Here is a 16195-nt window from a genome sequence, read left to right as displayed (position 1 = left end):
AGAATCCCAGGACACTCTCCCGACAGCAAAAGTCATTCTGTGGTAAAACCTTTGCCCAAGGAGTAAATATTTTGCAAACCAACAGGATGTTTGTGGGCTATAAAGGCTGCTATTGCTGCAGCAGGACACACGGGCCCTGTGGAATTCCAATTCCCATGGGAAGAGGCAGAGAGCAGCATCACCCTGCGCGATGCTTCAGGCCAGAGGTGCCCAGAGAGCAATTTGCAGACGATCATCACCGAGTCTGTCACACCCAAAACGCGGTAAAAGGACACTGGGGAGGAAAGGGCAGCGATTAAAGGTCACCTAAAAGGGTGACACGTGAACTGTGTCATCCTGCAGCTGCTCAGCAGGACCAAAGCACTGCTCAGTCCCCACATCCCGGGTCCCTCCCGGGCCTGGGGCACCCCAGAACTGTTCCTTTGGGTTTCATAAATCCAGTATGAAGTGGTTTGTGCTGAACAGTTTAAAAACACCACGAATAAATAGTATTTATACTGGTGAGCTGCCTGGATGTGTCACGTGGGGGTATCTCCGCAGATTTATGGAATCACAGAATGGTTTGGGCTGGAAGGGACCTTAAAGATCAGCTCATTCCAACCCCAGGGACACCTTCCACTAATTCATTAGTGAGTTCTGGAAACTGTCTTCTTCTTGGCCAGTGTTCCTCTTGTCCCCTGAGGAGTTGGCATCCACATCCTCCAGGATCCTCATTGTTTGGCTCCTCACTCTGGCAGAGATCTGCACTAATATATCATGTGTGACTGGAGACATTTTTTTTTTTAAGAGAAGTAGGAAGGCCACAGAAAATAATCAGGAAAATGCTGTGCTAGGAAGAATCTGGTAAACTGGTCTTAGCTGTTCATCTGCTTCTCTGCTAATTATCTGCAGAAAACATGAACATTTTAACCCAGTGAAGCACCACGTGAGAATGATTTCAAGTCTGCTTTTGCGTCTACAGAGGCCTCTCTCTTCCAGAAGGACCACTGCTTCCTGAGATTTTGCCTGATTTTCCTGGCTGTGAATCCCATCCCTCCTTCCAGCTCCCATCCTGCCTGTCCTTTCACCTTCCTTCCTTTCCAAATCTGCCTCTACACTGGAGCTCAAGAGAAGGCAGCACTGAGCAAATCACCCACGTGCACACAGGAAATAAAAAACCTGATGCTTTAACCACCAAGTTTTCATTTTAAATCCACCTTCTCCTTGTCTGGTGTGCTGTGACCACCTCAGATTATTCTCGTGGTTTCCCCCATATCCTTGTGAGAGATGCTCAGAGCTTTAATTGCCATCTGAGCCTTATCAGGAGCCAGAAGCATGAAATGAACCTTTAAGATGCAAAACAAGCCAAGAAACCTATTTACTGAGGAGAACCAAAACCTGTTTGAACTCAGGAGAACCCCAAAGACCAAATGGAGCTCAAAACACGCAGATTGGTTAAGCAGAGAGGAGAAAAGCCCCAAAGTCCTCTCTGGGAGCTGCCTGGGAGCACAACCTGCATCTCCCCCAGCCTGCTGGTGCTCTGCATGCCAGCACAGGAGTCCTGAGCAGCACCTCATGTAGGAATAACACTTCCAGGCCTCCTTTTGCTCCTCCTAAGGCAGCCTCAGGGCAGTCATAAAATCATAGAATCACAGAATCAGTTGGGTTGGAAGGGACCTCAGAGATCCAACCCCGCTGTGGTTCCCAGCCCATGGCACTGATGCCACATCCAGTGTCATGTTAAAAATCTCCAGGGATGGAGAATCCACCCCTTCCCTGGGCAGCCCATTCCAATGGCTGAGCACCCTCTCTGCAAAGAAATTCTTCCTAATATCCAACCTAAACCTCCCCTGGCACAGCTCAAGACCCAGCCCTCTTGTCTTGCTGATGGTTGCCTGGGAAAAGAGACCAACCCCCCCTGGCTCCCCCCTCCTGTCAGGGAGTTGCAGAGAGTGAGGAGGTCTCCCCTGAGCCTCCTCTTCTCCAGGCTGAGCCCCCCCAGCTCCCTCAGCCTCTCCTCACAGCACTTGTGCTCCAGTCCCTTCCCCAGCCTCGTTGCTCTCCTCTGGACCTGCTCCAGCCCCTCCATGTCCTTCCTGAGCTGAGGGCCCAGAACTGGACACAGCACTCCAGGGGTGGCCTCACCAGTGCTGAGTCCAGGGGCAGAATCACTTCCCTGGACCTGTTGGCCACCCTGTTCCTGAGCCAGGCCAGGATCCATTGGCCTTCTTGTCCCCCTGGGCACCCTCTGGCTCCTGTTCAGCTCCCTGTCCATCCCCACTCCCAGCTCCCTTCCTGCCTGGCTGCTCTCCAGCCCCTCTGGCCCAGCCTGGAGCTGCTGGGGGTTGTTGTGGCCAAAGGGCAGGACCCGGCCCTTGGCCTGGTTGAACCTCATCCCCTTGGAATCAGCCCAACTCTCCAACCTGTCCAGGTCCCTCTGCACAGCCCTCCTGCCTTCCAGCTGATCAACACTCCCCCCCAAGCTTAGTGTCTCTCTCTCACACATCTTGCCCATTTGTAGGGATGCTCAGAACACTCTGCTTTCCCCTCTGCCGGTGCCAACCTGCAGACAGGCACCTGACAGCTATTTCTAGTTCTCCACGACATAAATAATGAATGGTTTCATGGTGGGAGGAATCAAATGGCACCAGATGATGCTCCCAATAAATCAGAGAAAGGCAGGTGGTCTCTTGTCTGGCATCTCAGAGCTGATGTGCAGCTTTATGAGGAGGGAGGTGGCTCTGGCACAAACCCCATCGATACAAAGCTCAGATGTTTGAAACTCTCACTCTTTCATGCTGGGTTTAAGCATTGTAATAATTCTGGTTTTATATGAAAAACCCCTGGCAAAGGGCTGGGCTAAGGAACACACCTGCACCACTCTGATTTTAGGGGTGGTTCATCACTAGATCACAGAATTCCAGGATGGTTTGGGTTGGAAGGGACCTTTTAAAGCTCATCTCCTTCCACCCCCTGCCATGGGCAGGGACACCTTCCACTAGCCCTGGTTGCTCCAATCCCCATCCAGCCTGACCTTGTCATTGATAAGGAAACAACAGTTTTGCTGCTAATTTCACTAAAAAAGTGGATATTTGGGAGTGGGAAAAATACACCTGAAAATCACCTTCTTCCACTTCACCGCCTCGGCAGCTTGACTTGTTTTTAGACCTTAATAATAAATAATCCCTTTCTTTACTCAGCTGTTCTGGCCTTAAACTGTAACAGGCTTAGAAAACTCTTTTTTTTTAGGGGGAAAGATAAAAAGAGATCCTATATCATCACACCATCTCCATCACCCACATAGACAGAGCAGCTGAGAGGGACCAACAGGTCACCTGAGCAGGAAAAAAACATTATCTGCCACGTACATTGTCACATTTCCCAGGAAGGAGGTGAGAAGGCTCTGCCTGACAAGAAGTGGTTTTGATTTAGTGCTGCTGTAACGATCTGCATGGTGTGTCTGGAGATGACAGAGTACCTGGAAGGGAGTCTCTTTCCCCGTAAGGAGAACTGCCATCTCTTCAAAACAGAGCAGAGAAAAGGTTATTTAAATAGGTTTGGATGTATTCCCTGTGTCACAGCAGACATGTGAGCTGCCAGCAGCCATCCCACAGAGGTTTTCAGATGGTCAGAGAACATATTCTGAGTAATTACATCGAGCAGGATCCAGGCAGATGAAAATTTCTCCCAGTGTCACCAAACTGGAGTAAATGTTATGAAAAATAGCCCCTGATCTTGAACACAGGGAACCAGAGAATAATTTGGATGGGAACTTAAAGATCATCCTATTCTAACCCCCTGCCATGGGCAGGGACACCTTCCACTAGCCCAGGTTGCTCCAAGCCCTGTCCAACCTGGCCTTGGACACTTCCAGGGATGGGGCAGCCACAGCTTCTCTGGGCAGCCTCTGCCAGGGCCTCCCCACCCTCACAGGGAGGAATTTCTTCCCAATATCTAACCTAAATTTCCCCTCTTTCAGTTTGAACCCACTCCCCCTTGTCATATCACTCCAGTTCCTGATGAACAGTCCCTCTCCACCTCCCCTCAGGCACTGGAATTCCGCTCTCCATGTTCTCCAGGCGACCTTCTCTTCTCCAAATCTCTGATCCTCTCATGTGTAAGTGAGTAAAGTGAACACTTCCACGTGCTGATGGGCAGCCAGGTCTTGTGGGAAACACGAGGATGATGTCCCAGAGCTCCAATCCAGGCTAATGAAGTGCAGTTTACAGTGTCAGGCAGATCCATCTCCTATCGGAACTCCCACACGCCGGGAGATGGACTCTGTGACTGCTCGTGAAATGTTTTGTCATCTCACTTCCACTTTTCAGCAAGCTGATGAAAAAAAAGCACAAACCCATCAGACATGTTGTCTTACCAACTCCTGATATGTTTTGGCTACTTGCAGAGAGTAAGAGGAGTCTTTGGAGCAGATGTGAAATTCAGCTCTTGTTTGCTCGCTTGTCATCACTCAGAAAGCAAAACAAACACTCCTGCTCCTGCAAAAATTAGCCCTCGTGTCCCACTGCTCTGTGTGCTCACTCCATCTTCCCCAGGGATGCTCCTTTGAGTCCTTGTCCCACATTCCACAAAAACTTGCTGGGAAGCACCAGAAAAGCAGCCACGGCGAGCCCGGGAACTGGTGTAAATCAGTCTGTGTGGCAACCACGCTGCAGATATCGCTCCTATAAAAGATATCACTCATACAAAAGATATCTAGAATGCCATCATCCTGTACCTGAGAGTGCCAGGAAAAACAACCTCCTAAACACTGATTTCTGCCCAGTGTGGTTGTCAATGTTTTCGCTGTGTGAATTCCTCTGCCTCGCAACGGGGATTTTACAGCCAAACCACCTACAAGCTGCAGATCACACACAGGCAGCCAGGATATACCACTTTATTACCCATTTATTGGTGTTCAGGCTTCCAAGATATTTTTCAGGTGCGAATGTGGGGCTGGTTTGGCAGGACTTCCACCTAATTCTTCACTGAAAGAGTGCTCAGGCACTGGAACAGGTGGAGTCACCACCCCTGGAAGTGGCCAAAAAAACAAGGAGATGGTGTGGTTTGGTGGGATTTGATTCAAGGTTGGACTTGCTGATCTTGGAGTTGTTCTTTTTCAACCTTAATGATTCTGTGATTCTCCAGAAGTCACATATGTGTTTTTTCAGCATCTTCTCCTTACCCTTATCTGTCCTTCCTGGTGTTTAACCATCCTTAGCTGCCCTTCCAAGTGTTTTACTTGAATAAAGCCAGAGTACAACTGGCAGCAGCAAGGGAGGGAATGAAAATCCAAGGCAAGGCTGTCTCCATCCACCTCCCTGGCTGAGGAGAGGGAATCTTACCAGATCAGGAAGATAATGTTGGTGTATCACTTACCAGAGGGGTTTTTTTAACTCGTGTTCCTGAGCCTGTAAGCACAGATAAAACAGAAAAAGAGATTTGAAGCTGCTATCTGGCCCAAGAGGCAAAAAAATCTGAGCAGAAACACGGATAATTCCATATGAGACAAGCTCAGAAGAAGCTAATTGGATTCTTTCTTAAGCTAAATTCTACAATGCCATTATCTCTTTGATTATTTACTGCACACAAGTAATAAGCAGACAAAGAGAAATTGCTCCTGGTAAAGTCTTCCAGGGCAGATTTCAGCATCCTGAAAGATTTCTTTTGCTGGAAACACTGTAATAGGTTTGGGTTTTAACACCATCACACCGTGTAAGAATAACAGTTCTGGAAATTCTGAATTCTAGTGCTCCTGTCACCTTTTTTTTTTTTTCCTGTAATAACTGATATATTTAAGCTTCTTCCCATTGGGATTCTGGAGCAGGGAAGTGTCCAGTTTCCCATTAGGAACAGGCACTTCACTGATGACTTCTAGAGGATGCTGCAGCCCTGTTTCCACCGTGGGCTGTGGTCCCTGGCCCTGTGCCACATGAACATTCCAGGGCATCCCAAAGCCCCAGGATGGTGGTGGGAGCAGCCCTGGATGCAGCCACAGCATTCCAGTGGCAAGGACGTGGAAAATAAAGTGACACACAGACCTGGGCTGTCCTTGCCTGTGCTTTGCAACCAGTTCTCTCCACCTTTCCAGCAAGGAATGGTCACTCCCTCCGTGGTTCTCCAAAGGGATGAGCAGTCACAGCAGCAGCTGGAGGGGATGAACTTCCCAGGGCTTCCCCTGCACCACAGATTCACCACTCCCACTTCCCCAGGATTTCCTGAGCCTCCCCAGATGCACCAAATTAAGTTTTGCTCTTTACAGATGCATAATTAACCCCTTGAGTAAACATGTATTCAAACCTGTATAATCACTACTTATTTTTTCAAAAAAGCTGATGAAAGGCCCTTTTAGGTTCCTTAATTGGCTGCTACTTCCTATTAGTCAGCTCTGAGCATGAACTATCAACATGGGAAATGCTCTGTATGGCAGGAACTGGGAATGCAGGGCTGGAATGCAGGATGGCCAAGGGTCAGGGTGCACGATCAAACACACCTCATGTGGGTTTGTGCAATACAGATTAAATACAGATTAATTCAAGTGGAAGAAATTCAATCCCAAACCCAAACCCACCAAGTTTTATCTTTAGGTCATGGGGTGGTTGTAGATTTTGGGATGGTTGGTTGTACAGTGGATCAGGACTTGTCCTGGAAAGACAGTTTCCATGAAAACAATGTCAGTACAAGAGATGTGCAAGCTGGAATTAATTAGGGACAGATAATCAAGCTGTGCAGTAAATATACCACTGTACAGCTCAATTAGCAGTACATGCCCAACAGGAGTTAATTTCCTGATTCTTTACCATTTTAAAAGGAATGGTTAACACATAGTTCCCAGGACATTCATGACCAGGAAGGCACAAAACCTGTGGCTCAGTTCTTTGGATAACTCAGTAACCAATTTAACCACTTATTTTCAAAAATAAAGCCTGAAGAGAAGAGCAGCTCTTTCCATTTGAGATAATATAGACTGAAAGAACCAGCATGTAGATCCTCACAGCTCCTCCAATCACACTATAAATGAAGGATCCTCCTTGCTTTACAACATCCCTGGTTTAAGGCAACAAAGAAAATCAAATAATGCTCCCAGATTCCCCTTGGGAGGAACGGGTTATTGAATTGCACATTATTTCAAGGAGTTCATCTAGAATTACACCTTCCCCTGACCAAGCACTCAGAGTCCCAGCTGCACTGCTCATACTTTTCTTTGAATACTTTCCCTTATTCCTTTCTCTCTGCTCCAAAGGCCAGGTGGATCCATTGGCTGTGCTGCAGTGCTCTCTGCTGGCACCAGCCTGGGAGTTCCTGGGATGCTCCAGCTGAGCAAAGGCAGTGGCAAGGCTGTCCCACCCCCTGTCACAGGGTCAGAGAATCACAGAATCATTTGGGTTGGAAAAGACCTTTAGGAACATCGAGTCCAACCATTAACCCAGCGCTGCCAAGCCCACCAACAAACCATGTCCCCAGGTGCCACCTGGGATTGTCCTGCTGCTGCTGCCAGGCCCAAAGGTTTACAATCCCTGAGTCAGGCTCCTGGGAAACCCAGGGATTACCAACACTGCTGCTTTCTATTTGCCTTCTGAGTTTGTATTTACATTCAGGGTGTTGTGTCTCAAAACTTCTCTGTTTGGAAATCCCCAGTGCTTGAAAACCCTCCTGCCCTGCTGCCCTGTTTGCCCTCTCACTGATAATCACACAATCCCCCAATGGTTTGGGTTGGAAGGGATATTAAAGATCCTCTATTTCCACCCCCTGCCATGGGCAGGGACACCTTCCACTAGCCCAGGTTGCCCCAAGCCCCATCCAACCTGGCCTTGGACACTTCCAGGGATGGGGCAGCCACAGCTTCTCTGGGAGACCCATTCCCACCCTCATAGGGAAAAATTTCCTCCCAACATCTAATCTAAATCTCCACTCAGTTTAAAACCATTTCTCCCTGTCCTATCATTATCTACCTGTGTCAAAAGTCACTCTCCATTTTTTGGTAACATCCAGGAGATATTTTCTTCTCTCATTCTTTTGCCAAACCTCCCAGAACTGTTCCGGGTTCCTTCTCCCCAGGGATGGGGAAAACAGCTCCTTCCAAACCCCTCTGCAAAGGGGCTGCTGTGATCTGTGCATTGTGCTGTTGTTTCCATCCCACCTCCTCACTCTGATTCATGCCATTAAAACCTGCATTGCTGCTCACTCTGAGTGCCTTTGGTTAATAACTGCTATTTTAGCTCGAGCCCACGGAGAGCTCAGCACAAGTCCCTGAACTGAATTGCTGCTGTCCCAGATTTCCATCAGGCAAGGTCGAGAGCCACCATCTCCATGGATTCTTCCCACAGCAGAGCACACAAAGGAGCCTTTCCCTCTTGCTCCTGCTGGTTGTTGGTGTTTTTCTCAGTGTGTCTCTGAAGGCCACGCTGGACACTGGGGATGTTGCAGCTCTCACATGCTGAAGAGTCTGCTCTCCTTCTTTTTTTTTTTTCCAGGCAAGTTTCTTCCTGCTCTAACTGCCAGTTGCCCCCAGCACTGCCCTGCTGCAGTCATGCTCTTTCTGTGAGATTTATAACGTGTTTACAGCAGGTTCTACAAGAGCAAGACAAGACATGGGCACCTGCTCCAGTTTATCACAGCCACCTCCTCCTGCACAACTCAACTCCAAGGATTGCAGAGGAGTCAATGCTTCCCTTTTGTTCTCATTATCTCCATCTTAAACTTCTCTAAAGCAGCCACAGGATCACAAATCATGTCATTTTTTCATTTCATTTCCCCTCAGTGAACCCAGCCTGGCTCAGTGCTGCCCCATGACAAACAGACAGACCCCAGGGTCAGACACAGCGTCACAGGGAGGATGGATGCTCCTGTATCCCTGCCAGTTTGTGTTCCTTATTGGCATTCTGTTTGGAATTAGATCATAATGAACCCACTTCAGTAAAGCACTTGTTGCTCCCCTCCTCTGCCTTCCCTGAGCACGTCTCCCACCACCTCCCCAGGACCTGTGGGCAGCACCCAGCTCTGCTGTGGGTTCCTTCCACTGAATCCATCCTAAAAATCCCTCCCTGGTCCAGGGTGTCCTTTCTGGGTTATCTCACAGCACAAGATTAAACTGGGGCTGTTAAATTTCCAGTTAGGACACAATGGCTGGCAGCTTGTGGGAAAGCAAAATAAATTGATAAGAAAATCCAAAATCATAAAATTGTTAAGTTCAGGAAAGACCTCCAAGATCATCAAGTCCAACCTTCAACCAAACATCACCTTGTCAACTAAACCACAGCACCAAGGGCCACATCTGCTGGTTTTTTGAACACTCCCAGGGATGGAGAATCCACCACTTCCCTGGGCAGCCTGTTCCAGAATCAGAGAAAGGCTTGACCTGCATGTCCATGTTTTTACCTACTCACATGTAGGGCACATTTCTGTCTGTACGGGGTAGAGGTACCCCCAATAAACCACCTCATGGCTCTCTGGGCTTGTCCCAGTGGTGGAACTGGTTCCTCCTCACTCCAGAGGTCCAGCTGAGGCCACAAGATGGATTTCAAGGTAAAACCAATGCAAATCCCACCAAAATGTAGCACTAAAGACAACCTGCACATTCAAACCCACACCCGGAAATTCTGACCAAAAGTGGAGTTCACAGAGTTGGAGCCTGGCCAGAAAAAAGAAAAGAACAATATCAAACAGCCTTTGCCCTGGAATGAAGCTACTGAGAAAAACATATTAAGAAAAAGAATGTGATTTTCTAGTATTGCCTCAGAGCTGATTTATTCCTGATATAAAACTAAACTTCGCAGTGATATGTACTTTTTTCATGCATTATTCTAGGTGGCAGTGTAAATCAACTGAGAATGCAGTCAGTAAAGTCGTTATTGCCAGCTCTAAAAATCCTCCACTATAGAAGAGATTCAAAGAATTATTAATATTTCCTAGATTCATGTGTGCTGTGCTTGAGGAGGCACTCACAGGGAGGGCTTGAAAGTCAAAATAGAGCCATTGTATGGGTGAAAATAGCCCAAAAACTGGGGATGGAGATTACCCTTCGCTGTGATGATTTTTCCCTGTGGGTTTGTGCCATTTAAAAACAGTGAGGAGCCTCACTTTGCCAGTGCTGGAGCATCCTGGTGGGAAACCCTGTCCTGGTGGGAAACCCTGTCCTGGTCCAGTCCCACCTGCCCCACAGAACTCCCAGTGCCACACAAAAGAAAGTGGGGTGTTTTCTAAATACCGGGAGTCACCTGTTTGATTAAGGCAAATTAAATTCGCATCCCACCCGGGGGATATTTCACCGCTGCCGAGGAGCTGCTGCTGCTGCTGCTGCTCTGCCTCTCCCGGCGGCGGAGGCGATTCCCGGTGGGAAGCTCTGGGGTTCCCAGGTCCCGCCGCCTCCTCCTCTCACCCCCCTCCCAGCTCGTGCTCGTGGTGATTTCCTCGCCGTCAGGTGCTGCCTGGTTACCATCCCAGCAGCTCCATCATCATCTCCTCCTCCTCCTCCTCCTCCTCCTCCGAGCGGGCTCTAATCCCCGCACACGGAGCCGGGCGGGAGCGGCGGCCAACAGGAGTTGCTTTGTTGGTGCTGACTTGGGTAAGCGAAAAATATCCTTTCCTTGAGAGCCATTTGCTTTTCCTCTTAGCCTGCTCCGTGCGCTGAAGCGGGGTGGGGATTCCTGCTAACCTGCCTTTTTTTTTTTTTTTTTTTAAAGATGAATTTTATCTCGTAAGGGGAGTTCTCTGTGCAGGCAGAATCCTCCAGCACTCGGGTTGTATTTAGCATTTCATAGAAAGCTGCCTCTGGCATTTTACTTCCCAAGTATTTTATGGAACCTGGAATATTTCTAATTAAAATCGAGCTTTTGCAAGTGTCCATCTTTAACTACTAAGTTAAAGCACTGCTTTCGAATCGATGGAGTGGAGGGGGGAATAGAAGATGTTTGAGGTGGGTTTGTTTTTCATGGCGAGCTCCTGTGTCCAATTTCTTGTTCTTTTGTCCCTGAACGCAGAGGCTGCCCTGGCACTTCATTCATTCACATGCAGATTGCTTGCTTCGGTGTATTTTTTTTTTTTTTTTTAAATCAAAGCCCTTTGAGTTTATAATCTCTTTTTTTTTTTCCTGTAAACTTCTAATTCCAAAGGCAAACCCATGAAAGCTGCATGTCTCTTCCCCCCTCCACATGTAACTTTGTCACGAGACTATTAATCATGCCTTACAATAATTTTGCTAATGCAGTACATCCATTCAGAAGCAGTGGCTGCCTGCAGATGGATTTGCTACTGTGGTAGCAGAACAAATTTCCTCAGGAAATATTTAAGCAAGGTCATAATAACATTCATTACACTCTGATGTGTCGTGCTGGATCAGAGTAGAGCAGCAGCCACATTTTTTGACTTAGGCTGTAGAGGAGCCCAAAGGTTAGACATTAATGTAAATACTGTTTATTACTTCATATATATATATATAAACTCATCAGATTGAAGCCCATATGCTGCTTAATTTGTTCTGATGGGGAAGAGGGAAGCTGAACAAATGAAAGCAATGTTATCTACTTCATTTTCAGCTCTAAAGGTCTTCACCTGCCTTCGTTAATGAGCTTTGCAATCTTATTATGCAACCTTAACACTCTGGTGGGATTGCTCTGCCCAGGGGTGAAGGGGCAAAAGGGGCAACACAGACCCTTGTTTAGAGCAGGTGTTTAAAATAATGTGTATTTTGGGTGCACTTTGTGTGTGCAGCCCACTTTTGGGGCTGGAATGCAGGGACTGGAATGCCCCCTGAGCTGGGGGTGAGGTGCTCGTGGAGGGGGTGTCAGGATGGAGCTGACAAGTGAAGGAGGGGCAGGGGCAGGATGGACACATCACCTGGCAGGAAAACCTGCCAGTGCCAACACAAAGTCTGTTTGCCCAACTGTTGTTATGTTTTCTATTCCTGTGGGAAGTAAAGTTTCTTCAAGCAAGTGAGTAAATATGATAAATCCTATTTACCTACGTGCTGTGTCCCAACAGCAAGAAAGGGATTGGAAAGGTGAGGCCCTGGCACAGATTTCCCAGAGGAGCTGTGGCTGCCCCTGGAAGTGTCCAAGCTCAGGTTGGACAGGGCTTGGAGCAACCTGGGACAGTGGAAGGTGTCCCTGCCCACGGCAGAGGGTGGAATGAGATGAGCTTTAATATTCCTTCCACCCCAAACCATTCTGGGATTCTGTGGCTGTTGGGCCAGAGCTTGAACAAATAACAAAGCCCAGACAACAAATACATCAAACATTGCATTCTCCCCAACTTCTGTGAAGTGCAACAGGTGACTTAACCAGATTGAGAGACAAAGACAAGCTCTTGGAGCACCAGGGAAGTCACAGGTCTCTTAATCCCATAATCCCAGCTGGATTGAGGGGTTGCTGTGTCCTGCCCCAAATCCCTTTGCAAATACTTTCCCTTGTATCAAAAGAGGAACAAAAAACCTTGAAAAGGATGTGATCCAGCACAAGGAGGAAGGTGGGCAAGTGTTCATCACCTGAGCCCACATGGAATCCCAGGATGGTCTGGGTTGCAAGGGACCTTAAACACCCTCCACTTCCACCCCCTTCCCCCTGCCATCTGCAGCTTTACATTTGAGGTAATTCAAACCTTCCATTATTTTGCTCTCAAAACAGCCCCACGCACTCCCCTTTCCTGCAGAAAGGGGAGAGGAGGCAGGAAATGACTTGCTGATGATGGCACAGAAAAACTGAGAGAGCAGGAAATCAGCTCCACGTGCTGGGAGTCAGAGCTGCTCATCCAGCCCAGCAAAGCAAATGCCACACACACAGAGTGACAGCAGGAGGAACTATAGGATGAGCAGATGATTCACAGGAGATTAAAGAAAACATGATACCACCTTCCTTCAGAACCAAAATCCGTTTGAAAACAAGAAACTTGTTGATTTCCCAAGGAATTAAACAGATTGATAAGGGAGCAGCGCTTAAACGAGCAAATATTGGGCAAGTTTGACACTTGGGTGTGAATTTGTAGAGGTTCCAGTGTACAGGGCACCCCTGTCACCTCCCATGGGGGGGACACAGTCACCTGTGCCCAGCCCAACCTCCCCACGAGGGGCTTCTCTGCCCTGTGCCCCTCCTGGGCTGCCCCACAGAGCTCGTGCCAACCAGGATGTGCTTCCATGCACAGGAACAGAGCCCAAAATGCCATTTGTCCCCAGGGCCAGGCTGACCTACTTGGTTTTTTTCTTTTTTTTCACTTCATAATCTTTGACAGTAGGCTGGGAGAGAAATGGAGGGGTCATCTCAACTGTACCTGTCACTCAGCACCACGCTGCCATCACGCATTTGGTATTTATTTCAAGTGGATAAAACTCACCTTTCACCACCAGCTGAATGTCTCTGCCAGAAAATCCTCTTTTCGTGATATTCCACATCTGCAGATTAGGGATGGGTGGGTGACTGCAAAGAAAACATCATTTAGGGGCTCAAAATAATTGGCAGGAAGGTTTCTTCTAATTGATCAGCACTGTTGTGAAGGACTTTTGACCTTCACTGATTCCAAACAACAAGATAAGGTTGGTTTTTTGGGGGAGTTGTATTTTTAGGAGTTACACATGCATCAGAAACCAGAAGGTAAATAAAGGCCAAGTGCATGTGGCCTTTGGTGATTTTATGGACTGAAGCCTTCAACTGTTTACAATGGAGTCAATTTTGTTTTCAGTAATGTTAAATTAACCTTTAAAAATTGTGTCAAGGAGCTGAAAACCCCAAAAAGGTGCTAATTAAGGAGATAAAGTAGGTTCAGGAGGAATTCAATACCTAAACTGCCTGTCATGACAAAAGATCCTTCAGCTGTTTCTCTGCTTTAATATTTCTGCCTTTCCCAAATGTTTATTTATCCCTGAAAGCTTCTGCTTTGTCTTCTGAAGGCTCAGCTGTGTCCCACAGCTTTTGGGCAGCCCTTCCTGCTCTGGGAATTGGGATGTTCCATGTCCCAAGGGATGTTCCATGTCCCAAGGGATGTTCCATGTCCCAAGGGATGCTCCATGTCCCAGGGGATGCTCCCCATGCCCAGGGTGCTGCTGGCAGCCCCCCAAACCCCTGCTGCCTGGAGATATTTTCAGTGCATTTCTTTAACATCCTGAAAGGGAGGACAAGCCACTTTAACAGGTATTTTTTTTCTAGTCTCAGGGGCTTCTTTCTCACCTTCTAGTCATTAGCCCTGATCTCATTAGGGGTGCTTAGAGGTTTGTGTAACCTTTCACACCTCCCAGCCCTCCTTCAAGCTCTAACTCTCCCGGTGTTCCCCATGCCCACAGCTCCCCTGGGTTCCAGCAGAGCTGCCTGGCCTGGCTCTGAAGAGATCAGAGCTGGGGGGGACTGGGACATCCCCAAGGTCACACTGCCACGAGCAGCAGGGAGGGTTTCAGGCGTGGGGATCACCCAGAGCCTGCACTCACACAGGTTTGCTGCAGTTACACCCTCCAACGCTGGTGACACACACTCAAACACCTCTTGCAGAGCTGGGGTGGCTCCAGGAAGCTGCATTTTTGGTGGGCTGCTCCCATCGCTGCTCTCAGGGCACCCAGAGCTGGGCTCTCCTTCGTGGCATCACAGAGGAGAGGGGAAGGTTGTGACTCAGAGCAAAGGCAATCTGTCAGTGAACAAAAAAGCAGAGATGTCAGCAGCACAAACTGTGTGAGACACATCAACAAAAGGTTTTCTATCAAATCCCCTCCCTGCTGTCGTGATCTCTTCAAACTATTCATTATTTGAGCAATAAAACCGTTCCACCATCACCCACCCCCATCGCTGGTTGTACATAACTCATAATCCATCAGGTTGGGGATGTTTCAGTTAAAATTAGCCACTGTTCAGCAGGGCTTTTTTAGCCACTAAATGTGAAGCACAGCGTAAACATTTGTATTTGCCAACATGCTCTAAATGAGTGCAGTGACAAGAGAGAGTTCCCATATGGTCACCAGCTCCTCCCCAGCTGATCCACTCTTCCATCCCTTGCAGTGGGACATAACATCAGGGACATGGGCAGCACAAACAGTTCATGGAATCACAGGATGTTTGGGGTTGGAAGGGACACTAAAGATCATTTTGTTCCATCCCTTCTACACCTTCTACTGGACCAGGTTGCTCCAATCTGGCCTTGGACACTTCCAGGGGTGGGGCAAGCTGTGAGCAGCAAGAGCAGCACAAAATTTCACGTGCTTGAAAAGCCGGACTCCTCTGGCCCAGCATCCTGAATCCAGCTTGTTCTTCATGTGAGCACAAGCCATGGCAGTCACCTCTCCTCCTCCTCCTCTTCCTCACAGCGTTCCCTGCTTCCACTCTGGAGGAGATGGGTCGCAAGGAAGAGGATGACAGCAGCTCCTGGAAGAAGCAGACGAGCAACATCCGAAAGACCTTCATTTTCATGGAGGCCCTGGGATCGTGAGTACCACAGCTGCTCCCAGGGCAGGGGATCCTCCAGATCCCACCTTCCCAGCCCAGGGCAGTGACTCCCTTGCTGGCACTGGCTCCCTCTGAGACAGTCCCTGGTCTCAGGTGAGGGTGGGTGCCCATCCTCCTGCAGGGGTGCTGCTGGTGCTCTGATTCATGGCTTGTGTGTGCCTTGAAGCACCAAAACAGCTCCTTCCCTCCCAGCCCCAGGCACAGCTCCAGTTCCTCTCTGCCCTTCCCTCCATCCCCTCTAAGATTGCAGGAAACCTCAGCTGAATAAGTTCTAGGTCCGTTCCTGCTGAGGAATATCACAACAAGTCATATATTTAGCTCAGAAACCCTGACTCAGTCGGGGGATGAAACAAAAACAAGGATGTTGGAGTCGTACAATCCTTCCCTGTGAGTTCACAGCTTCATTTGCCTATTCATGGGGGATGAGACAAGAAAACATTTCCAAGGTGGTGGAGGAGGAATTGAATTACCTCCACCGGCGGGTTCTGTCATGGAAAAATGTTCTGTGACTCCAGAGCCCACAACAAAGCTCCCAAAAAACAGCCACATCAGAGCTGGGTGACGTTTTGACTGTGTCCCTCAGCAGCCTCAGAAATTAGTGAAATTATCCAGCAGCTTTCACTAAAGGAATGAGGTTAGAAAGAGCTTTGTTCTCTCCTAGCCAACTTGTTGATTCATCATTTTTTAATAAGGGGCATAATTATTATAAACTGTTTGGGACAGATACATAGAACAGATGCCCCAGCAGCTGATTTGTAGGTTGTTCATTTCCTACTATTACATTAATAGGAAAATTTAGCATTAGA

General features: G+C 48.2%; 1 protein-coding gene across 1 annotated transcript; it reads left to right on the top strand.

Moving 5' to 3' along the window:
* Positions 1-9489: 9489 nt before the first annotated feature.
* Positions 9490-16183, top strand: LOC113986259. The gene is made up of 3 exons (XM_039387263.1): positions 9490-9501; positions 10255-10540; positions 15251-16183. The coding sequence occupies exons 1-3, from the start codon at positions 9490-9492 to the stop codon at positions 15370-15372; spliced, it is 420 nt and encodes a 139-aa protein (XP_039243197.1). The 3' UTR covers positions 15373-16183.
* Positions 16184-16195: the final 12 nt, after the last annotated feature.

Source organism: Pipra filicauda, unplaced genomic scaffold, assembly GCF_003945595.2.
Source record: "Pipra filicauda isolate LSUMZ 115617 unplaced genomic scaffold, ASM394559v2 scaffold549_size319169_pilon, whole genome shotgun sequence".
Taxonomy (NCBI): Eukaryota; Metazoa; Chordata; class Aves; order Passeriformes; family Pipridae; genus Pipra; species Pipra filicauda.
This window is presented reverse-complemented; position numbering and strand designations above follow the sequence as displayed.

What these genes read in the sequence shown, in the direction of transcription:
- LOC113986259 (XM_039387263.1), top strand. An exon ending in CTTTGTTGGTGCTGACTTGG is followed by an intron (nt 10,541 to 15,250) that starts GTAAGCGAAAAA and finishes TCTTCCTCACAG; the next exon opens with CGTTCCCTGCTTCCACTCTG.